This window comes from Hetaerina americana, unplaced genomic scaffold (genome assembly GCF_022747635.1).
Source record: "Hetaerina americana unplaced genomic scaffold, ioHetAmer1.1.p SCAF_5, whole genome shotgun sequence".
Taxonomy (NCBI): domain Eukaryota; kingdom Metazoa; phylum Arthropoda; class Insecta; order Odonata; family Calopterygidae; genus Hetaerina; species Hetaerina americana.
This window is the reverse complement of record NW_027287095.1, coordinates 13,995,552-14,021,658: the sequence shown is the minus strand read 5'-3', so window position 1 is coordinate 14,021,658 and position 26,107 is coordinate 13,995,552. Positions and strand designations below refer to the sequence as shown.

At 37.9% G+C, this 26,107-nt stretch overlaps 1 protein-coding gene across 1 annotated transcript; it reads left to right on the top strand.

Moving 5' to 3' along the window:
* The first annotated feature begins 1,416 nt into the window (after positions 1-1,416).
* LOC139693599 (uncharacterized) lies at positions 1,417-26,107 on the top strand. The gene is made up of 8 exons (XM_071591824.1): positions 1,417-2,040; positions 2,129-2,218; positions 11,592-11,789; positions 13,055-13,320; positions 13,557-13,923; positions 16,709-17,013; positions 18,075-18,441; positions 23,480-26,107. The coding sequence occupies exons 1-8, from the start codon at positions 1,971-1,973 to the stop codon at positions 25,978-25,980; spliced, it is 4,164 nt and encodes a 1,387-aa protein (XP_071447925.1). The 5' UTR covers positions 1,417-1,970; the 3' UTR covers positions 25,981-26,107.

Here is a 26,107-nt window from a genome sequence, read left to right as displayed (position 1 = left end):
ATAATAATAAAAAAATATATATATATACATATATATATATATATATATATATATATATATATATATATATATATATATATATATATATATATATATATATATATATATATATATATATTTCGAGTAGCACTATATAAATATAACTTCGAATCACCTTGGATATGATATGCGATTACACATGCGTTCTTCGAGCAAATATGTTTAAAATCAATTATGTGATTCACTTGATACCATAATACATTGATCGTTTATAAGCTGTTGCCAAGTTCAGTTAAGTGTCGCTGTCACCTTTGGTTGACCCGAGATCCTCCACTGGGTCATGAGTAATGGGTTTGCATATGCGGGCAAATGGAGGGAGTACCGTTTTTATTTCAATGAAATGAATGTTCTAGTGTGGGAGATATAGCCTAGTACTTCGTGAATTGGCGTTAAAAATACGACCCTTGTCAAAAGTAGTGGGCCCTAAGTATAGAATTAGCGTATGCAGTTAATTAGACGGGAGAACTGTTTGTTGTGCTTTGCCAATTTCAAATGTTCTGCCGGAAGAGATATCGTCGAATACAAAGAAAATCTCCGAGAAAAGACGACCGTTGTCGAGGACCATCTTCAGTTAACTTTTATTTACCATCTTTGAGTCCAGTTATAATTGGTAATGAGCAAGTTTTGCGTATGCAGATGAGTAAAGGGTATACTACCGAGTGTAATGTGTCAATGTTTGGGGCATAAATGTGCTGGTTTGGGGGATATAGTCGTGTACCTAGTGGAAAAATGTGTGGGTAAAACTGAAAACTTAAGGCCTGTACCGGTCGAGACGGAGTCGTGGGTCAATTTCAGTTAAACGATTTCGTCGAAGCAGTGCTAGTTCCATTGCAAAAAGTGAAAGGCAGCATTATGTGAAAGCAAAAGATTTTTTTTCATAAACTGAGCATTTTAAACCGGGATGGACTGTTTAAGAGTGATAGTGGGAGACCGTTAAGCATGTGAAAAGGGGATGGAATTGGTCAGGCATATTGTACGGAATGAAGGGCGGTAGGCAGAGTGCTGAATTGAAGAAAGGCTTAATATTTATCGCATGTCAGGAGGTGTTTTGACACCAGAGGCGAGTGATACCGTTGTATAGGCTGTGTTCACTGAATATCTACCTTAACAGATTGACGGCCATTAATGATGATTTTTAAGCATAATTGACACTCAATAATATTAGCAACTGCCGCAGGTGCAATATAAAACAAACATTCCACAGTGACTGTATAATGTCCGGGACATATTTAATAAATTTAAACAACATCTTTATTAATCGCTATCGAGCCTTCTGCATTTCTGCTCTCAACGGCATTGCATTCGGTATCAGCGCTATTGGTGTTACTTTTACAAACCTGCGTTAGAGTCAGAAACAACAACTCAGGCCGTCAATCCTCCATGGTTGTGGCAGTATATTTACGAATGTAACTTTTAAATTTAAAATGGAGTACAATCGTAATAGGAAGTTGGCATTGCATTTTTGAGGAAAAACCCTCGTATATACGATCATTTGTTATTTATTTAATAATTAGCCAGCGGAAGTTCTAGTAGTCATTCAATGCAAATCACAACGAAGTTTCTTTGCTTTGTATTAAGATACTGTCATCCCAAAATTAATTTTCCACTGCACTGTTAACATAGATATACTATATATCTGCGTTATTTATATGTATATATTTATGATTATTTTTCGTGCTCGTGTTGAAATTGTGCTTCCTTGTAGGGAATTATCACCTTGCTGGAATGGCAGTTTACTGCTCTCTTTTATTAGATTCAGGTGTCTCCTTAGAACATCATGTTGATGTATGTTTTATGAGAATTTGTGAACTAGTATTGGATTAATGTCATTGAGGGACTCAGAATGTGCGTTTAGTATTGGTGATAACCTGCTCGCTCATGGATGAATATGATTGAAAATTAAGTTCCTGATTTTATAAGTACCGTCTAAGATGAGAGAAGACATCTGCATTCTTCCATCTTCAATTCAGGATGTTCCAGAAACAGCTATTCCTAATAATGGTATACTGCAATAACAATGTTTTGAACATGGCGTAGGATATACATGAGACATTGAAAATGATTGTTATTTTTTCTCCCTCTCATCAAGCCACTGAAAATATTGGCATGCAAGAGGCTGGAGACAGCGCGTATTATTATGAAATTATGGAGTTCCTTCGTTATGAATCGGACACTGATGGTATGCATGCATATTAATGAATAAATCATATTGAATTAGTTCATAATTTTAGAATTGATACGCTGAACATTGCATATGATTTTTATGTTTCTGATTCGAATATATCGTACAGAATTTGCATAGGTTTTCCAATGAATACGACACAGTATATACTTATTGGTGCTTTGAGGCATAGTGACGTCAATGCGATGAGGCTACGATCCGGTTTGATCTATTGTCCTGGCGTCACTTGTACTCCAAGCTAATAGAAAGGGAACACAACGAGTCCCAATTACTGCATTTCTATGTTTTTGTGTTCAGGAAAACTTTTATGAAATGATAAATGTGTTATAAACAAATGCAGCAAGTTAACATGTCTGCATAATGACAAATTTTAATATTTTCGTCCGCAAAATACAAAGTATACTAAAATAATAGTTTTAAAAACATTATTTGTGTTCTATAAGTAATAAAACTACTGAAAAATAATGGGAAATATTCTGCTGTATTTTTATTGTGAAACTGAGGTGCCTTATTCTGTTGGCACTGATCCTGTTCAACATGCCTGCATGTTAATTTTTATATATTCCTCATGTAACTTACTTGGGGAATAATAGGATAGGGTTTAAAACGAGGAGAGAAATGTCTGATGTCATAGCAGTAATAAGATTACGAATAGAGAGGAACCTAGAATACAATCAGGATGTATGTATATATTTGTTTATTATATTTTGAATGCATTAGTGAAGGTAGAGTAGGTCGGAGGAATAGGGGTTTTATTTGCGACATAAACACGTCTCAAGCTGAAAGTTAAAATGGGCGATGTTAGGAAGAGGGGTAAGACAGGGGTGTCCATTATTCAACTACTGCTTTCCCGTGTATATATGGACGAAATGTTGAAAGAGGCATGGGAGGTACTGAAAATGGCAATGAAAGTTTGTGGACAATTCATAAAATCGGTAAGGTTTTTGGATGATCAAACCGTAGTTTACCAGTCAACCAAGAGGTTGCAAGCATTGCTGAAGGCATCGGAATATCAATTTGTGTTTAGTCTTAGAGAGGCAAAGAATTTAATCATTGTCCAGTCTCTTGTCTATCCAAAACCTACCTTAAACAGTAGACTGCTTATCAATAATAATAATAATCCAGAGGCCATTCATAGTCAAATTCTAGGTATAGTATTCTTTAGGAAAAGAAATTCATCCAGGGTAATAAAGTATTAAAAAATGAGAAACATAATATTATTGGTATATGTCAAATTTTCTGGTGTCCAATAAAGTCATCCACAGTATGATGATGTATCAGCGAGAAAATTTTCACATTACTCATAAATATACTTATTGATTGGGTAGCTGACATACCAAATTTACCAGCCTACAAAATGCACTCTTTTTACTCCATAATGTGTTCTAAAATCTGCTTGCATCTTGAGGGAAAAGGGTTTAACTTTGACCTCATTAAGACAAGTTGATTTGCCAGAAAAATACTTACTGTTATGTATTGTTCCCTACATCAGGCATAGAAAATGATTGTCTTTATTACAAATTTTGATAATATAATTTTTGAGTTAGCATTAAGGAACAGATTTTAATATTTCATTCTAATTATTTCCTAAAAAAATTCCTGAATATATTGGTAAATGTATACAATGTAATGCATTTAGTTACATCTCATGTGGGGCTGCTGCAAAACTTATTCTCGTTTGACTAATGAGGTTGTTGCCCCTTCGCTAACCCATACAAACATAAATTCTAACTCTCTCCAGATAAACCTGGGAGTCTGCAAGCATTCAACTTTTAAGATGTATTAAAGTGTTGTAAAGGTTTAGAAAGTGGTTGCTTTTAATACATATTTTGATAATATCAAAATGCTAACAGAAACTAAGCATCACATAAATATTTAAAATGATAATAACCTCAGGGGATCTTTTAGAGAGAAGACTCACACCAAGTTTTGCATGTAAACTTCAAGTTGTGATTTATGCTTCAGAACATGAAAACAAGGCAATTCTAAGGCAGAAGGTGGTTTTGGTCCATGTAGGGAGGAGAAGGTAAAAACAATTATGTTTATCATCTCATAGATGTCCCAAGCTTGAGGGACATGTTTAGAACTGGATTTTAAATCACAGGAAGAATCAGATAACTTTTCACAAATCTGATTTAAATGAAAGTGAGAAAATAAGGGATAGAAATGTCTGGATGATTTTACTGTGACTTTATGATGCGTGAGATTCATGTAGAGAAATGGTCTGTTCGTATATACCAGGTGTAGAATAGCCATTCCTAATGTCTTTTAAAAAATGTGAAATTAGGAATGTGCTACATGGAAGTGAAAGTGGCATTGTGCAAAAGTGACAATCCCAATGAAAATAGCTGCAGAAATGTTTTAGCAGCAGTGATGGCAAATTTCTTAGATGAATAAATGTTGATATATGTGTGGGTGCTAATTTTTTAATGCAACAATTTAATTTTTTTCATATTAAGTGTTAGCATCAAAATACCTTGAAGCTGTTCTCTCTGATCAAAGTATTTTTTTAAAATTCTAACCTTAGAAATCACAGTGTATCTTATGGGCTGAGAAATAGGGTAGATTTTGATCAGGAGTTATGCAGTGTTGTCCCCACAGCTAAAGGTCTTTTGCACTAGATCTTTGACCTTCAATGAGTCGTATATCTTCGTGAGTATGTAGTCGCTACTTCCTGTACCATATGGGTGGATAGCTCGGTTAATATGAAGCTGGTGATATTTTTATAAGACAAACTGTATTGCAAATATACAGTGTACTGTTAATATATTCAATTTTTTCAATCAGATAAGCAAAGAGCAAAATAGAACACTGCCAACTTACATCTAATTATCTTTTTTAATTATATATATTTATTGTAACTGGCTGGCTGAAGATGCACAGAAAGGCAACTTTAGTATGGAAGTTTGAATGGTGAACTAATTTTAAAACTTCAAATTAAACTTTTAAAAGTAAAACTTTATGAAAAAAAATCTCACTTAATGCATAACTGTTTTTGACGTGTGAAGTACTCTGCATTGTCAGGTTTCACCGCGTCGTTGTTTGCTGCACCAAGAAAATAGCCGACGCTCTCCCTGGACCGAAGGACCAAATTCCGAAAGACTTATATGAAGGGGTCTACCAAGTACCCTGTTCATGTGGGAAAGCCTACATCGGGGAAACATGCCGCTCATTGAAAGTTCGGATAAAGGAACACCTCCGGGCAACCACAAAAAAGCAGTTTCACCTGTCGGCCATTTCAGAACACCAATGGAGTGAACCCGGTCACGAGATTTCATTCCAAAAAGCAAACATCATAGCCAAGGAGAGTAGATACTACCCGCGTTTAATTAGGGAAGCAATTGAGATCACAAAAAACCCGGAGAACATCAACAGGGATGAAGGCTACCATCTCCACAATGCGTGGAAGAGAGTTCTCTGGGAACGGACCAATCAGGGAGCAGCCACTAGACGGGACCACCTATATAAGGGTGGCAAAATTCCGAGTCCCTCATCTTCGACCTGAAGACGCCGAATGCAACTTCGGCGAAACTGTTGTCTGAATCAAACTACGACGCGGTGAAACCCGACAATGCAGAGTACTTCAAACCACCGCCGCGAAAACCTACGCAGCCATGTTTTTGATGTGTGTTTTTGTTATTCAGTAACATTGGATAGACCAGCTGCCACTGGGATGAAAATGCACCCCCAGAAATTTGACAGTATACATTGAAGCTATTGGAGAATGATTAAGAAATAACTTGCCTTTGTTCTGCTTGCGGGATTGATTGAATAAGAGTGCATGGTTTTAGACAATTTAGTTCAAAGTTTTTGTCGGACCATTTACAAATATTCTCAGGTATACGTAGAGTACGTCGTATTTTATACACGTACGTATAAATATAGGATAGGTAGATCACTTGAAGCCAAGAAATTCATCACCCGAATCATAATTAAATGAATTAGGTGCATTTTTTATCTTTTTAGGCACATCACCGAATTCACTCTCCGAAGTTAACTCTTCCTCATCTTCTAGCCCTGGCGTTGAAATATTGCCTTAAGCTGTTTCAAATCCATTTTTTACACAAGTCCCTCTGACACCCTGCCAACTTTCCAGGATCCACTGTATTATTTTTTCATGAGACGCTCTTTTAATCCTTCCTGATTCTGGGTAGTCTTTCATACCAGACATCATCCACTTTTCCCAACTAGAACGTAACTTTGATCTAAAAGAGTTAAAAATGGATAAATCCTGGCAGCCTCGCAATTTCCTTTTTCTTTCGCAAAATTGATGACTTCTAGCTTAAATATTGCTGTATAAGACTTTCTTCTCCATGGGTAATTTTCTTGAGAAAATTCTAAATTATTAAAGCTTAGCTCAATTCAGGTTTGAAACAATCACCATGTAGGCGGCACTTTCATAGAACTTTGAGGGTGTCTGGAGCAGCTGCGTGCCAATGCAAACAAAGTAAGTAAAGCAAACAAAATGAGAAAATTCTATTTAATTCATTCTCTTATTTTTTTGTATTTGATTTGCTGAAAGGTAATTATATAGCAAATGAAATGGCACACAAAACTTTGTCTCGTTTCGACTTACGAATCATAGCAAAAAAGCAATGAGGTGGCTTGTTATTGTGTTGACTTGTAAATATTGTTTATTTTTTGATCATTCTGTGGTTTGGAATTAATTTTAATCACCTGGCTCTAATCATCTGTATATCGTTCGTTAGGTATAGCCACAGGTAATTATGATCCCATGTATTCATTGGTTGTTACCATTTATTAGTATATGAATACACATACACATGAATACACATATTTTTACGCGCACAATATATTTATACACACACACACACACACACATGCGTGGCATCTCTACATGTTCAAGATAACCACTAAGTTCTGGTTGCACGTTATGCATAAGGTGCATGTTATCGATGAGAAAATATGGTATAATACATTTAAATGAAATAAATTATGCACACACAAGCGTATGATGTGTTATTGCTAGCAATTAATGTATAAAGAAAACAGTAATTCCTGGCTATTGACATTAAAGGAAAGAGTATTTATTTATTATTGCCAAAACTATATTTTAACTGGTTTTGTGCTGCTTCCAATGGGATTAGGTTATTCTTTAGATTGGTATGAAATAATATCATTATGGTGGCGGCTGCTACCAATTTGTGTCCTGTGACCATCATTTTTTAAATTTAGGAGTTTCCTTTATTCAGGAAAATAATTATTTGAAAACATTTTTAGAGAAAAAATGTTTTGACAAATTTACAGCATTTTGGAAATTGATTTAGTATAATAATAATAATAATAATAATAATAATATACTTTATTCATCTTATAATCATATTCACATATGGTCAAGGAAAGCATAAATTGACATTTTGGTTGCTAGGTAACCATTAGGGCTGGAGACCTCAATCATTTAATTTGAAGTAGTTTAAGTGTAATTTAAATTGATTGAATGAAATTATGTGTAAATTTAAGATTGAACGAAAAACCACTTTTCGGACTGATAGTTTTGTATTTTTTTAGTTTTATATTTTTCAAATCTTTGTAGTAATAATATTCCTTTATTCATTTTGATAAATGGTATGACCATATTAAATTTGCTGTTGAAAAATCTCCCGTCTCAAAGCATAAGTTGAGTAATATATCTAATTGTTCCGCAGCAATGAAAACAATAATGCCCATGAGTAGGGAATGAGACGAACCACAGATATCCTTTCTGTCGGATATAAAAAATTTTTTACAGTGATATATTATCAAATGGAGCAATAACATTCCATTTAAAATTTAAATTATTCAGAGGAAGATTAGCAGCATATTGCCCATATTGACAGCATCTACTTTTTCCGAGAACAATTTGTCTTCTACAGCTTATAAGAAAAAATTATTTCCAATGTCTGGGGTAAAAGGAAGATGGCAGGTATGCAGGATGGCAGAAGTAGGCAGGAATAAACAAAATATGTTTAGATACAAAATACAAATCACTCATCAAAACTATATAAAATACAAAATTCTAAGGGCCTACTAAAAGTTACTTTATTTCCAGACCCATAAGATGTACTGTAATTTTTCAGGTTACAGTTCATGAAAATTCATGGATCAGAGTATTTCAATGTAAACACTTTATATGAAAAAAATGGAATTTGTTCTTAAAAATTTATCTATACAGCTGTAACTTGATTGAATACCTATCGTGGGCATTTTTATGCATGTGGGTAGTTGCTTTCTTTATGAAGATGTCTCGATTTTGCAGATGCTTTGGACAAATGCGATTTGATGGCGGAACACACTGAATCCATCTCTCCTGTCTTCTTGGGATATCTCCAAACAATCCCCTCTCCTTGCCCACCATAACCATCACTCCTGTCTCCTTATGATTTCTACCAACATACCCTTCTCCTCGCCTACCATACCTAGCACTTACATATTTGTTTTCCTTTCAATCCACTTCTTCACCATCCCTCTCTTTACGCCCACATTTCAAAAGTCTCCAATCTATATCTATATTCCTGCTTCAATGCCCTGTTTCCTCTCTACACAAAGCCAGATAATTTGCAAAAGTATACAGTTACTAAAAATTTAGAATGACTAAATTTTTGATGTCACATGCTTATTGTGTAATCCCCCAGCCATTAACCATAGCTGTGATGGGCATTCACCATGTAGATAGATGAAAGCCGAGAGTGCCCAGCAGCATCACCTGGAACTTAACCCAGGCCCTCCATTCAGTTGCTGAGAGATCTATCCATTGGACTAATGCACCTTGGAATTTAGAAATTTTTTTGAAAATAATTATTATATACCTGTATGAGTCTTAACAACGCTGAAAATTTTATCCAGGAATTTTCAGTCCAAGACCTGGAATTTTAACCACCAACATTAAAAATTTGAGCTCAATAGGTTGATAATGTTAATAAAATAGGAGATATTAAAAACAAACTTGGTCATAAGTGCAGAATCTAAATAATCTTTGTACTCAAAAATGAAAAAAAACCTTCATGCGAGAACTATTTTACACAAATGGTATAAATGCATATTAAATCATGCAGTTTGAGCCATAACATGGTGGAAATCCATCATGATGAAAGAAGACACTAGGCTATTCCACACAAACAAGTCTTGTTTCCAACCTAGGTGTTGTTACAGCTTAACATATTCAGGTCGTGAAGAAACCTAGGTCGTAAACAAAACTTTTTTTATATGGAAAAGCCAAGTATTATCTTTTATCATTGTCTGTTAAAGTTTTAGAAATTCTTGAAACCATTCAGACAATCCTAGTCTTTTTCATGTATCTCCTTTTAATTTTGCATTAATCTGGCCAAAAATTTAACTTAAAAAGTTCTTCTTTATTGGAAGATATCTTAAGGTCATTAATATTTAAACAAATGATTTAGTAGTAGTTTTGAGGGGAGGCGACCGACAGCTGAGGTCATTTGCGCCATAGGGGATGGATAGGAAAGGATGAAGGGTGGAGAGAAACCCGGCGTCGGCATTAGCCTACTCTTTACGAAAGGCGCCAAGGGGTCCGCAGTTTAACGTCCCATCCGACGGACGGCGTACTCACTCAAAGTGCCCTCCACAAAGCACCTCAAGGAGGGATCGAGATACCTCTGAAAAATATTCAACACCGCCGGGATTTGAACCCGGGCCCTCTGGGTGGGAAGCCAGTGCGCTAGCCCCCGCACCATCTCGATCCCCAACAAATGATTTTTAAGATAAGGTGTCAGAAATATAAATTACCAGGTTTTGTGGCATATCCCTCCAAAAGGGCTACATACAACCTTTCTTGAAAAACTTGTGGGCTTTAGAATAAAAGGAACATCCTTTGATTAGATAAAGTCATGTTTAGGCGGTAGACCTCACTGTGTCTCCATTCACGGAAATGGGATTAGATTTGTTTCACCTGCAAAATATGTTTAATTTGGTGTTCCACAGGGCTCAGTATTGGGTCCAGTGCTATTCCTCTTGTACATTAATGATCTCCCATGTTTCTTGAATTCTGCGATGGGCATTCTTCTTGGGCTGTATGCAAATATTTTGGTGTCTGCTACTTCCCTTGATAACCTAATTTCAGGGCCAACTAATCCTGCTATTCTTCTACAGAATTGGTGTAATCACAATTCCTAGTTTGAATGTAGATAAGTCAGATTAATTCATTTTACTAATAAAAAATAATGTTCAAGTAAACATCAGAATTAATATTGATGATAAACCAATACCTTTCTCGCTTCCTGGGTAGTAACATTCGTAATATTTTATTTATTTATATAGCACCCTGCATACCACTGCTGGGGTGTGGCAGGGGGTGATTATACCTGACTACTTTTGACCATAATACTTTTCACTCCTAACATGGTTGAAAAATGTTTTTCTGATCCCTTACCTTATTAGAAAAATGACATCTAAAATCTATCTGTTCTACACTTCATCTCTCTAATTATATTTACGTGATCTCTCCTTCCATTGTATCATGAGGCTAATAATAAATTTTCACCATTATTGCTGGAAAGACCTTCCAATCTATGCAAGAGATTTGATCTGTGATTTAACCTTCGCTTTGTGAGTGATTCCCAGCCTAGCTCCTCTAATGATATTTATATGCTACTTAGTTTATCATAACAATGTTTTACAAATCTAGCTGCTTTATGCTGCATGCAATCCAGTGTGGCAATCAATGCAACTTCGTGAAGATCCCATGTACTTGTAGCATATTCTAAATTAGGCTTAACCAGCAAAAGATAACATTTCTCTTTAACATTTTCATCAGATTTCCCCAATAATCTTCTAATAAATCCTAATCTCCTGATAGTTTGTCCACATATTCCCCATATATGTTTCACCGAGTAGAGGTCATGAGTGAGGGTAATGCCTAAATAATTAATTGGGTCCACAATTTCTATTTCAGTATTCCTAATGCAGTAGGTGATTGGGAGGGGATCGCTCGTTTTCCAAAAATTCATCAATATACACTTTAATTTCTAATTGCCTGGTATCGCACCACCATTGTATAACATTGAGGTCATCTACTAAAACTGCTTTATCCTCAGGATTATGGATAGATTACAGTAGGTTATCTTGAGATGATCATATCCACAATTTATGGAATAAACTAAGTTCTGTTTGTTACCTCATTAGATCTATGGGGCATATTGTTAATATTGATATGTTATTGTCAGTCAATTGTGGTAAATTCTGCTCTCATGTGATATGGAGTATTCTTTTTTGGGTCTCTTTGCCAAAGACCAATGATATGCCGTATTTCTCAGTCCACAAGATGCAATTTCTTTACTCCAGATTGTGCTCTAAAACCAGCCTGCTTCTTATGTGCTGAGGGTATTGGACTGATGAGATGGACTCTCTTTTTCAGCCAAGCGATTGGATGAGTGGGCATCGAAGAAGTCGGGGGACCCTGCCAAGTGGCTGCGGATGTTGAGGAGGAGGGCACGTTCGTACTCTCTCGTTGAGGGGCAGCTGTTCCATGGGCGTCAGTCAAGGCACCGTGTTGTGCTGGGTGCCGGGGAGCGCAGGGCTGTTCTCCAAGGGGCACACATACATCTGGACACAGGTGGGTGTGAGCATCAGAGTGGTGCTCACTGTAGGGCTTATGTAACCCATCATCAGTATTTCAATTCTTGGATTGTAATACTCCACAGCCCATTCCATCCCTCTGTATTCAGTGTTATTGCCCTCTCACCCCCTGATGCCTCCTCTGTCGTACACCCTCCTACTTTTGATCTACATACTTGCCTCTGGATATTTTTCCCAGGGTCCTCGTTGCAATTTTCCATCCTTCATATTATGTTTCCAGCTAATTTTCAGTATGCGACTCATGATTCACATGTATCCAATATCATTGCCTTGAAATCCAAACACCTGCATGATTTCTCTCATTTCAAAGATATGCGAGGCTTGATTACTTGAGACTTGTATTGTTAACCACTCTGCTCACACTCAATGATTCCTCCCCATGCCTTTATGTGTTTGTTTACTTAACCATCCATTGCCCATTAATTATTTGAGGTATTTCAATCATTCTTTTCTATAGAATTTCACATTTGTTTCTTTTAAATTCCTTTTACTTTTTCCAGTTTTCTTAATCCTTTTTTTTTTGGACTTATCCTCAACCATACTATCTTTAGTCTTGTAACTCTTTCCAAGCTCATATTTATGCCCTACCAAAGTGCCTGTACTAAAAAAAATTGATAGCAATAACCTTGAAAACAGACCACATTTAAAGAAATATTTTACTTTGATGCTATATCAGTCAATATAAGAATGTATCTATGGCCATCAAAACATGTTGAACACTCTTTATTGGCAGAAAGGAAATAGCTGTAGTTACTCTTGGTTTGAGGAGCCAGCTTCAAACTTTAGATTCTTGCATAAACAAACTATTTAAAGGATTCATGAAAGAGAAATGGAACAGTTGGATACAGGCAACAGATTTTAAATTGACAACATCAGGAAGGAGGAAGTGTCCTGGCATATGACAGATTTGAGAATGGTTTAAAACTTGATGGAATGCTGTGAAATTTGACACAGTTTTAAAATCATTTGAAAAATGTGAAATTAGTCACTCTTTGATGGCTTACGTAATTACTTGTTATATGAAGACTCTGTTTCTGAAGGATTCTGTTTCATGTATCTTTTTGAAAATTTCTGTGTAATATATCTCCAGATGATTAAAGAGGCATGGGAAGAACTGGAGGTCCCCATCATCATTTCAACTAATAAAATTACTTTAATGAATGGATGAAGTCTCAAATTCCTCTTGTCAGATGGCCAATGCATTTGGAAGGTTAAGCTCAGACAATCATTTCCACATTCTAGGTGTGCATGTTGGTGTCAGCAAAATGTATGCTGTGCTGTGCACCTCTTACTTCTGGCAGGGGCTGTATAGGGATGTGAAGGACTTTGTGAGGAACTGTGGACATTGCGTGGAGATCCCAACGAGCAGCATTGCAGTTGGCAGCTGCCTGGAAAGTGGCAATGTCGAATCAGAGGCTAGGATTGAGGAGAGCCCGGTGAATGAGAGGGAGAGTTGTGGGGATGCAGGCAGAGCAGGGGAGCCATTGAGGGGGCAAGTTTGGACAACGGTGAGGTGGAAATTTCTCTCTTTGTCCTTGTGCGCAAAAATGGTGTGTTTCATCCCTTGCTTTCCCAATCATAGTCTCTCACCCTTGAGGGTTTGTCATCCTAGAATATTATTACTGATTACTACATTATCGTCATAGCAACTCACCTTGGTTCTTACAAGCACCCCTGGATTTGGCAGGAAATATTTTCTTGTTAAGATTATTCTTCAATGAGTAATTTTATATTTCTTGTGCAGGTGGAGGTGAATGTTCTCTCTGCCCCTCTGGAAGGCAAGGGCAACCAATCCATGCTTGTGTTGGCTGATCCCGTGTCCCACTGGATATCAGCACAGGCCCTTACGATTGATAATTCAGCTGTGGATCTCTCTCAGGCTGCAGCCTCGTTTGTCTTCAGCACATTCTGCACCCTTGGCTTCCCCAGTGCCTGCTGTGTGATCAGTGAATCAGGCATTGAAAAGGAAGCCATGTGGGACAAACTTATGTCTTTAATGGGGCCCATGAAGCCCGATTGGTTACCCAAGAAGAAGAAGGCAGCATTACTGAGGAAGAGGCAGTGCAAGGGAGGAGTTGGAACCCAATTGGCAGGGATGCCCTCTGTTAATGGTGAGATGTTCTTTGTCTGCTTGAAAAAGCATTAGGATTATGTACTTTGCTGTTTTAACAATACCCTGGTTCTGATAGTATAATTGCTGCTAAAGTTATGACAGCTTGTTGTTTATGATTCTATGCTTGTGAAATTGTTTATATTTCATGTTAGGTGCACATTTAATTCATCAGTTCCTTCTAAACCTGAAGTAAAAAAAAGGTGCTTAAGGTTACATTGTAATTTTTTCGTTAGTATTGTCCACTTCAAGGGGCTATTTAGTTACATCCGCTTTGCAGCTAAGTCACTAAATGACCATTCTAGGATAGTATAGAGAGAAGTCATTAGACAACACAATTTACTGTAAAAATCTTGTACTAAATAAAATAAAACTTGTAGCTAAGTAAGATTGTGTTTCAGTAAATAGCAAGCTGATTCAATTAGTTAATGACTCATCATTTGAAAATCATTCAATTTTCGTTTTGATATAATTGAGAAAAAAACAAAGAAAGACAGGATCTTGAAAGGTTAGGAATTCAGTGTGCTTAAGTGGAACAAGGATAAAGAATTAACCTCAAAAATAGGAAAGGAATTGGGGATTAAGATGGTGTGGTGGCTATTGTACTGGCTTCCCACCCAGAGGTTTTCAAAGAGGAGAAGAGGGGGTTCAAATCCTGGCGGTGTTGAATATTTTTCAGAGGTATCTTGATCCCTACTCAAAATGTTTGCAGTAACCATGCCCATGATTTTCTAATGGACAGTTTCATAATGGACTAATGTATATTTTCATAATTGCTTGGTATAGTTTAAGAATTCTTACCAGTTTCTCAATGGAAGTGGTCCATTCTTCTTTCAAGGAAAACATGGGAGTCCTTTTGAGAACGTTGATAGCTTCATCTGTGGAGATAGAAACCAATAATGGATCTGTGGATTGTTCAATAATTCCTTAGAAAATCCAAGATATTGCACCCATTGTATCAGAAAAGGTTTGCTCCTAGTAAGTTTCATCTCATACTAGATTTCTAGTTAAGTTCCAGCTATATACATTGCTTGGTTTCATTTCCATTGTCGATTGAAGCAATAAAATTTTGTTTATTTAGAAAACTGGTAAAATATGAGTTTGGTGTGGTGATTAAAGACTTCTGTTTAAAAGGCTTAACACCAAAAGATACCAAAACTTAGTTGGATGAAGTTCAAGGCACATCTGCTCTTGCTTTTGTGACTGTTTACAGTTGGATAAATGTGTTTAAATGTGGCTGTATATCCACAAATTATGAGCTAGTCAAGCTATGAGAGATAATCAGAACATTCAGTAGAAGTAATTTCATCCTAAATGATTGACAAATTCTACAAAAGGGTTTTGAGTGATTGATAATCAATGCTAATGAAATAGTTGAGGGCTCAGGCATATAAGGTACACTGTATTCCATTTTGCATGTCAAAAATTAGGTGTTAAAATTATCTCGACAAGATGGGTGCCACTTTGACTTGTACTCTCAGTGAAAAATAAATGCTATTTTGTGATTGATTCAGAGGCTAGTTTGGCACTTTTCCTTCACAATCTGGATGAATTTCTTCATCGCTACTGAAATGTAGATGAAAATGGATACCTTGCTATACTCCAGTGAAAAACAAACAGTTGAAACAGTGGGTTTCTAAAGAAAATACAGCTCCAAAAAAGGCAAAGATGAGGAAATTGTCTGACAAGGTGATGGCCACGTTTTTTAGCGATGCACACTGAATCATCTGCATCAATTGCTGGCAAGAAGGACAAACAATAAGTGGAAAGTATTATGCATTGCCATTCCCCCTTTGAGTGTAGAAATTTAGAAAAATTCTTCTCATATAGCAAAGAAAAAAATTCACTTCCATCAAGACAATTCATGGGTGTACACCTGTACATTTTCAGTGGCAAAAATTATGTAGTTGAAGTTCAAATTATTACAACATAGACTGTATTCACCCCAGTTAGGCCCTAGTGTCTTTTTTTATTTCCAAACTTGAAAAATTGGTTCTGTGGAAAATGAATCAGTTCAAATGAGGTCATCTACAACATAGATGCCCATTTTTAGGACTTCAATCCTTCTGTTTGGGTGGCCTTAAAGAGCTGGCGAAAGGCTGGGAAAAGTGTATTGAGCCAAAATGAGATTATGTTGAAAAACCTACTCTATATAGCTAGTGTTTCTATTTTTCCAAAAGACTTATTGAATGATCTATGTATGATGTAAGGGACCTTGCATCATCTGGCAATGAGATTTTCCCATGAAGAGATGTTTTACACTGCCGAAATTGGAAGTCCCGGCCTGTTCCCTGGCACCAGAATCACTGAACATCCATGAAATATTTGGACCCCGCATCTGGAGGGATAAGAACTTGATATCCTCTGACAATGAGTCAGACTTTATGAATAGTTTGGACATTATTTACTGCAGAAATACCAGGCGCTGCATGGCCTCTCAGTACATCTCCTTTATGGGCTGTAATCACAATGAAAGTTAACCTCTCTCTGCATTGGTACAGGATGGTAATTTTTCTGCTATTACTTTTTTGTTTAATAAATTCCAGGCTCAATGGCCGCACAAGGATAGTATTTTTAGTATAACATGCAAAATTTTCAGCAAATTATTGTAATTTTTAATATTTTTACAGACATCTTTAAAAAAATTTTTAATATCTCATTAAAATAGACTCGCAATGCACATGCCACTCAAAGGTTTAAAATGCTAATCAAGTTAGCATTGTATGTGCGGGCATATCTCTTCAAGATTTTTGAATCTCTACCAAATTATGTTTGTTTTTTTGCAGGAATCTCACTGGAGCATACAAGTCAGGTGCTGCCATCACCAGTCATCACGTTGCACTCTTCCTCACATTCATCGTCTTTGTGCAAGTGGGCTTGGGAGTGTGTGATGGCATACATGTGTCAGAATGTGGAGTCATGGCATGTTCGACTGGATGCATTCCTCTTTGATGAGCGGAGGAAGGCATCAGTGTCGGCAGTGAAATCTGCATTTTCCCTCATGTTTGGAAGACCACCCATTGCTTGCGGTTCGGGGGGGCTAGACTACCGGAAATCCAGGAGACAGAAGCTGAAGAATTGTATCTTGGAGGTTAGTCACTTTCTGTTTGACCTGTAGGGTTAATCTTAAGATGGCTCAATGGATAATGCTAGTGTGCATCTTGCATAATCACAGGGAAGGAGGGATTCAAAAGGTATCTATCTACAGGTATACAATGCCTTACACAAGTTACAAATGTAAGGGTTTGCGGCATGTGTTTTGGGAAAGAAGATTGAAAGGCCTGTCTTGTGGCGATAGCGATTATTACAGTTTGAGAAACTGGTTACCAATTATATACAATTGAAATTAATTTAAGAATAACTCATGAAAAAATTTATACCTTGTAGATATGAATGATCATATGTTCATTCATTGCAAATTATTTATAGTATGATTGTGTGCTGTCCTGGGGGCCAAATCTGGTGAATATGATGGATTTTGTAATAATTTGAAATTTAATTTCAATAATTTTTACTATCAAAACTGTGCAGGTATGTACAGTGGATGATTGAATGATCCAAGTAGTTTATAAGCTCATTTTAGACCTAAGTTTTTGATTGCATACATAAAAAAGTGGTACACAACTATTTTCTAATGATAAATTAGAATGGCAACTATTGCAACTCTACGTACTCCTAAGTGTTGGCAACTTACATATAAACAGTCATTATCAAGTCTTTCACAGATATGATGATAGATGGCAGCTCCATCGTGCATTAGAAAAATGACATATAGGCTTGGCAACCATTTAAAACTTTGATATTATTTTATATTCTGCCAGCAGGTTGCAGCGCCGTTGCCACTTTCAGGAGTCGGCATTTCAACCTTTCAAAGTTGCTAAAAGAAATGTTTCATATAATTCGTAGTAAAAAAATTATGAAGGACTAATTATGAGAGGACCCCAGGATGATTGCCTGCTCCTTAAGTTTGTGTTTAGCAGCTGTTCCGCTAGCATCTTAGTGTCACTAGTGATCATACATTTTCAGTTAAAATCATCCTCAGTTAAAAGATACAATCAAAATATTCCCGACCACCAGTAAATAAAGCCATTATGGTTCTTCCTGACCCTTTTATGATACGTAAATCCCTTTTGTTAATGATAAAAATTTCAGTGCCATGACTGCAAAGAGTGCTTCACTTCAAAAGCATCTTCCCAAACACATGAAAGGGAGCACATGGAAGAAGAGGCACAGCGAGGGGGATTGGATATGGAGGAGGTGGAGTGTGGTGATGGGAAGAGAAGAAACAAGGGCAACCACAGGGTGGCTCCCATCCCCCTGTGGCCTCCTCACCCCAAGGTGGCAGGTAGCAAGGGTCCCCCTCCTAGGAGAGCACCTATTGACGGCTCATCCAGGGTGGAGGATGTGTCAAGTATGCCCAGTAAAAGGGCCATTGTTAACCACTGCTCCAAGTTGCCATCTTGCAGTTGGAGGAAGACTCCCTTGAAGATGGGTGCCATGAAGAAGCAGTGCCGCAGAGGTATGTACCTGCATCCATATGTTGGCTCTGGAGAAGGGGCGGCTGACCCTCTTCCCTCCCCTTGATCCTTTCCTTCCTTGGAGGGCTGTCCTGGGAGATACTTGTGGATATCCCCTCAAAAAAGGGAAGATTCCTGACCTCTCTTGGGCTCTTCATTAATGCTTACATGAAAGGTTTTATTCACCCTCTTGAAAGGGTTATTGAGCATACAGTATCTGATATTCCTGTTCTAGCAAAATATATAAGCCATAAACAGTAATGAACAGTTGGTTTGATAGGTGGTGGTAGAGTTCACCCAATATTAAGCTTGACGGTGTGGAAAATCCACACGTCAAGGAGGGGGACGAGTTCCTTTCCCTGTGCCTGTTATGATTTCCCAGGAAGATCTGGTGCCTAAAAAATTACACAGTTTGGGTGGAGCTGAGGGTGCCCATACATTCATGTGCAGGAATCGAATCTGGGCCCTTCCAGTCCTCTACCCTTGGACTACAACGTTCCCACTGCAAAAGATATAATAGCCTCAAGGTGGATAAATGAAGTTGAAAACCCACACTGTCAAGTTATCTCATCAACAAAGGTTTTTCTAATAATATCCAAATTTTGAATTAATTCATTTTCATTCAAATTGAAAAAATGTAAAATAAATTGTGCATAGATTTTGTATTTTATAATTAGCCTCTGGATTAATTTTTGTCATCTCTCATTGCAGCTATTCCTGTACTTTATTGTGCAAATATTGTCTCATTCTATTTTGGATTTTTTTTTAAAATTTGTGTTTTATCTTAAAGAAAAATGTAATTTTCTGATTGGATTTGTTGTGGAGTGTACCAGTAGCTCCTCTCCACTAGGTACATAGTTCCATTTGGCCACATTCTGTGAAAATTACTTGGATTACTCAGGGATCTGATAAGAAAGGTAAAAAAAGAGACCAAAATTGTGCTCATCATAGATAGTTAAGAAGGGTGCTGGGTCTACAGTTATCCTGGAAGGGAATTTAACGAAAGATACTAAATTATTAAAGTTAGACACTGATCAGAGCTTACTCCAATTATTTACTTTAGACCATCAGCATAAAAGTTGCTGACTATGATGACAATCTCCAAAGGGGAGCAATTCAGTACTGTAGGGAGGTGATTGTTAACCCTCTTAGTGCGGCGGGCCGATATATCGGCTTTCGTATCTCTGGCGAAAAGTGCGGCGGGCCGATATATCGGCTCTTGCGTAGGCTTTCGTTTAAATCGTTGTAACTTATGGTTTTTTCTTTAATAATTTATGGTTTTTGTGCTATCGATAGGTTGAATTCCATAGAATTACGTAGCTATTTTTTAAATTTTTTATTGGCAATTTTAAATGCTTTTAAAAAAGTATAATTCTTACCATAATTTTTCGTTCAGTTTTGTACATGTCAGGAAGCTCTGCCTAATTGTTTGCTCGTTTTTTTTTCTGAGTAGTCGTTCCACTATGAAAAGCCACTGAAAGGCTACTAATCTGTTTTCATCTGTAATCTCTTGAATGTGTTGTGGTGTCGTGGTGTTGATATACTACCTTGATCAAAAAGTTCCCGGAATAACCACCGTGTGGCACTCCCATCGTTCCGATTTGAGTTCTGTTTTTTTTGTTAAATTGGTACATCTGTTGTTGATATTCCCTTTAAATCTTAGTGTCATAACTTGACATTTGCAAAAGTTACGTAGCCAAGAGTACATCTATCTCTGTGTGTGTTGGCGATTTTTTACAATTTCAGAAATGGATTTAAATTTGCAACAACGAACTTGTATTAAATTTTGCGTAAAAAACGGATTTAGTGGCGCACGGACGTTGGAAATGTTGGAAAAGTGTTTCGGCAACGATTCTCTAAAAAAAACGGTCGTTTACCAGTGGCACGAGCGGTTCAGAAGTGGTCGTGAGTCAATCGAAGATGATGAACGCAGTGGCAGACCATCGACATCGAAAGTCGGTGAAAAAATTGATAAAGTAAAAGAAATGTTGGTCAATAACCGCAAATTAACCATCAGAGAAATAGCGGAGGACTTGAACATTGCCTATGGATCCGCCCAAGACATTGTGGTTAATGATTTGGGTTTCCGTCGTGTAGCAGCAAAGTTGGTGCCGAAAGACCTCAATTTCATGCAAAAAAGAGACCGTGTTGACGTCGCAAAAGATATGATTTGCGAGGCTGAATCCGATCCCACATTCATCAAAAGGATCATTACTGGAGACGAGACGTGGGTTTATGAGTACGACACGCAATCCAGACATCAGGCAAGTGAATGGCGTTCACCAAATGAGCCGAGACCAAAAAAACCACGTCGTTTTCAGTCAAAAAAGAAGGCAATGCTGACGGTTTTCATGGATTACAACGGTGTAGTGCATCATGAATTTTTGCCAGAAGGCCAGACAGTAAACAAAGAGTATTATTTGGGCGTTATGAGACGTTTGCGTGAAGCAATTCGCCGAAAGAGACCAGAAATGTGGGCAGAAAACTCGTGGATTTTGCACCATGATAACGCACCGTCGCACAGTGCTATCATTATTCGTAATTTTTTGACGAAAAATGCAACAAATACCATCCAACAGCCACCGAATTCACCTGATTTGGCTCCCTGTGACTTCTTTCTGTTCAATCGAGTTAAAAAACCATTACGGGGAACGCGTTTTAGCAGCCGAGAGGAAGTAATGGAAAAATCGCAGGAAGCACTGATGGACATACCGAAAACCGACCGTAACTTTTGCAAATGTCAAGTTATGACACTAAGATTTAAAGGGAATATCAACAACAGATGTACCAATTTAACAAAAAAAACAGAACTCAAATCGGAACGATGGGAGCGCCACACGGTGGTTATTCCGGGAACTTTTTGATCAAGGTAGTAAACCTGCTTATTCAGACTTTGTTGAGAGGATGGAAATGAGAGCACTGCTTTGTAATCATTTTGGTTTCTCTTGCCGTCCTTCGTATCTAATCAATTGCGCCCTGTGTAATGGATTACATTGTCAGCAGTTCTCTGTGAGTTAGAACTTAGTTTTTTTCTGCCTTTAGATTGTAAGCACATTGCTGCAGTTTCAAGGAAAGGGAAAAAGTCCCAATTTGACTCAGTGAGATCAGCCTTTTCAACAAAATCGAACTATGCAGAGGCTGACAAAAAAATTTGTAACTCACTGGTTTTTCTTTATTTATTTATAATATTTTCTACATGTCTTTTTGATTCTTTATTATATTTAAATATCGTAGTTTTATTGCAAAATGTTCTTAAAACAATATTAGTTTAGTGTCTAAAAATCGAAATATTATTGCTAAAAAAATATTATTCAAATTTATGATACTGTAATAATTACATTTATTATTCAGATGATGTAAATGTATTACATCATTATTAACTACAATATTATAGTTTAAAATAAAAATACTGCATATGGATATCTAAACAAATAACTTCATAATGTTTTTTTTCCTAAGGTGATACATTTTCTTAAATTACACTTCGCACTTCTCACTAGTACCCCTGAAATCCCTGCCGCACTAAGAGGGTTAAGTTTATCACAAAAGGAACCAATAGTAATGGTGAATGATATATAGCTACAGCATGATAAAACAATTAACACACCGTAGACTGATAGCAACATATTCAAAAATAAGTTCTTTTTTAAGACACACAAATTAATGGAAATATCTTTCTAATTAATGCCATGCTCTGCCTCATCTTCCTAAACAAAAATAACCACATCATCAGTTTTATGAACTGTACTATAAAATATACTGCTCATAATACTGTAATAATAATTTTTGTTCATCAAAGAGCAGCACAGTCCATCATAGATGTCATCAGGAGAAGAAAAGTTTCACTTTTCAAAATTAATTTTTCTCTCTAATCTCAAAGTTTCAGATGTAGCAAAAATCGATTTCCGAACAAATTTGGTAGAGAACTATATTTAATTTCCAGCAGTCCCTTTGGCATTGCCAAGACATGAATAGTGAATAAGAATAAGGTGCGTCAAATGTAGATTAATCTCTCCACTATAATTGACTCAGTTTGGACTAGCTCTCTTGTTACGATTTACAGGAAATAAAAATTTATGCGTGGCTACTGGCTTAAGAGTCATGGGTTTGGAATTTTGGGGTTCCCTGAGACAGTCTCATCAAAAAATAAATTGGTGAAATTTTCTATCAATGGAACATTGAGAGAAACTGAATGGTAGCCAAGAGAAAGGAACTGACTGCCGTTATTGTATGTGAATTTCACGTGCCTGGAGGCTTAGTTCAGGGTGAGCTCTGCCCTCAGCTTTCAAAACAAACCTCAGGGTTGATTGCTGTGAATGGATACTGCTATTTTCTTAGTTTTATTGAGTAGCTAGTAAAAAAAACAGCAGCCCTTGCGAAAATCTTTATAGATTTGTAACAGGCAATGAAAAAATGTCTTTCTTCATTCATTTTAATGTCATGGAAAATATCAGCTAATAGTCTCCATTGGCTGCCAGTAATGAAGAACACTTATTGGTTAACTAATGATGGTTGATGTTTTGTATAAATTTAATATGAATTTATCATTTCTGCGTAAGTATGTACAGTAAACTCAATTATCCATTTTGCATATTATTCATGTTATCCTAGCACATACTGATTTGCTGAGGTAAACTAAGCAAAACAAAATTAACTAGTTGTTTAATTCATTATCATAAACTGAAGCAAAGAACCAGATGGGAACTGGAACTAACCAGCAACAATATTTATGATGGAAAATGGTATTCAATATAAAAGGCATTATCTTATTAAAGATCTCATTACATGAACCTTATTGATGCATTATATAATTTGTATCCATTCCATCAGAATTAAAATTTGAATTGATTGAAGAAATACACCCTGGTTACTTGAAATATTCATTCCACCAAGAATGGAAATAAATTGCTCACAATGTGCACTCCTGAATAAAAGCTGCTAATAGCAAGAAAAAGTTGGGGTGCTGTATTCCTTCAGGATTCAATAGTATTAGAGCATTTAATCAATTCAATTAGATACAGAAGTTCCTTCCTTCCACAGGTATTAGCAGACTCTTATCATTGTCACAAGTGGGACATGGTGCAAAGACAGCTTGTGAAAACATCCCCAGAGATAGCCAGCGTGCTAGCTTCACTGCGCAGACAGTTGCTTCGGTCAAGGCATCACTGGAAGCGAAGAGGGAGAAGCACACACGGCGAGGAAATTACCAGCGATACTCCCAGGAACTTCGTGAGGAAATTGCCAAGCATGCTCTCAGCCATGGAATTAATGTCACCATGAAACATTTTTCCAGCACCCTGGGAGGCAAACCAATATCAGAGTCGACCATTCGAAACTTTGTGCGGTCTTACTGCTCACCAGCGAAAAGCCATTTGGCCAGCTGCCTACAGGACAAGGATCTTGGTGAGGAGATAGGAAGGTTTGCAGCTTATGCTGGAATTGAGGCAGCTGTTCGATACTACTCATCAAGACTTGGTGTGGAAGTAAAGTGTGGTACAGTCAGTCGCCTTCGCCGTGTTTACCTTAAGAAGCACAGTCCTCCAGAGGAAGGGAGGTGTCTTGCATCATGCAAGAAAGGAGAGGTGGGCCGAAGGAAGAAAAGGTATGGTGCTCTGCTTCGGAATGAGATAGGGCATTATGCGGCACAGCACGGGGTTCGTGCAGCCATGCAACATTATTCAGAAAGGCTCTTGTTCCCTGTGCGTGAATGTACCATTGCCAAGTTCCTCAAGATGTACCTTGAGAGGGAGGGCCACAAGAATGCTGCGAGTCCATGTAAGTTGGATCCCCACCATGACACCAGTCTGCTGCCCAGGCCTGCAGAGTGTCCCACCACCAACCCTCTCTCCACCACTTCCTCGACACCCCCACTCTTGAACCAGGGGTCAATTTCCCACCGAAACCCACTTCTGAGCAATTCCTCTGATGTTCTCAGTGAAGGTTCGGCCTCCCTTGTGGTGTATGGATCGTATGCCGGCCTCACATCACAGCCACAGGAGGTGGGCTACCATGACAGTGGTCTCTCTGGCTATGATGTGCACTCATCTGGTCAAGCCATCATCCTAGACCAGGGTGATGCCGCCACCACAGGCTTCTGCAGTTCCCAAGAATTGGGTTACCACCACCATTCAGCCCAGGGTTATTCACCCGAGACCTTTGGTAATCCCATCATTCCATCCTCCACGTCTGGGGAATTAGGGCTGGAGCACCATGCTCCAGTGTCCTCTGATGAGGCCATGCCTCCTGAGGGGATGGTGACCACACACCACATGCCAATACCACACATCAATTCTCCATATGGTGGTATGATGACCATCTCTCATCCACTCATGAATGACTCCCAGGGTAATGCAAGTGGTGTTCTGAGTGACCACTCACAGGTGATGGTGGCCCCCAATGGAGGTGGCAACCAGGGACATGCATCCTCTCAAGGTCCCTTGGGGTCGAGTGGCACTCTGATGAGCATGCTCCCCGCATCCCCGACCTTTGTTCATAACTCAAAGAGTCAGCCAATAATGGCAGCACCTCTGATGACTCAGAGTGGAGTGGATGGAAACCTGTTGACCAATACAGACATAACCTCCTTTCAGAGAACAATGGAAAGTGAAATGTTGCCTCCTTATTATCCATTGTCTATGACTAGCACCCACACTTACCAAATGGGTAATAATATCATGAACTCTTCTCTTCAGATTGGAAAGGATAATTCAGGTGAAATATGTGGTAGTTCACAAACACTTGTCTTGGGGGAGTCTTTGATGCCGACTTCTTCATTAGAAAATCAGAACTCTAAGTCCAATCCCAAAGAAATGATCTGCATTACTAGTGAGGTTGGCCGCAAGCCTGATTGTCTCGGTGAAACCACTCGGCAAAGAGAAGTAGGTGCTTTGTTGAGTGAGAGAGGTGTCGAGGAGGAAGCCACCAGTTTCCCAGGGGGAGTTCCATGCCCACCCAATGAAAATCCTGTGGAGTCCCCTGCACCAGTGCCAAAGGGTTCAAGGGAAGAAGATTGGTCCATAAAGAAAGTGAAGAAGAAGACTAAGGGCTCTCAGAAGTCAAAACGTGGCAGTTATAATTTCTTAAGTCCTGAGCTAAGGGCCAGAATTGGAAAGTATGCATCTGAGCATGGGAACCTAAAGACTGCAAAGTATTTTGAGGCTGAGGTGGGTCGTCAGATTCCCGAGAGCACAATCCGTGGCCTCCGAGATAAGTATGTCATGAAACAAATGCATGTCACTTCCTCCACTAAAACAAGTGAGGGGGCTGATGGGAACTCCTGCCAGCAAGTGACAGCACTGGGCTATGCCCCAAGGGGGAGGCCAATGGTGTTGGGTAAGTACGATGAGGTCGTCCAGGACTGCATGCATGAATTAGTCAAGGCTGGAGAGAAAGTTGGGTCCACTCTAGCAATAGCAACAGCCCGACAAGTACTCACGCAGTATGAGCCAAGCCTTTTGGAGGAATTTGGTGGCCCAATAAGACTGAACTACTCTTGGGCAAAGTCATTCATCAAAAGAATTGGACTTAGTAGTAACTCATGATGAGATACCTCGTATATTTTTTATGCTTTCATTGAAAAGAGTGAAATATGTTTTTATATGTCATGTTGGAGTTTTGCAGACTCCCTGATCCATTATATCTTTCATTGGAAAGTCTTGTACACTTTGT

What these genes read in the sequence shown, in the direction of transcription:
- LOC139693599 (XM_071591824.1), top strand. Translation starts at nt 1,971, where the DNA reads ATGAGAGAAGACATCTGCATTCTTCCATCTTCAATTCAGGATGTTCCA. An exon ending in GGGGGCAAGTTTGGACAACG is followed by an intron (nt 13,321 to 13,556) that starts GTGAGGTGGAAA and finishes TTTCTTGTGCAG; the next exon opens with GTGGAGGTGAATGTTCTCTC. An exon ending in TGAAGAATTGTATCTTGGAG is followed by an intron (nt 17,014 to 18,074) that starts GTTAGTCACTTT and finishes TAAAAATTTCAG; the next exon opens with TGCCATGACTGCAAAGAGTG.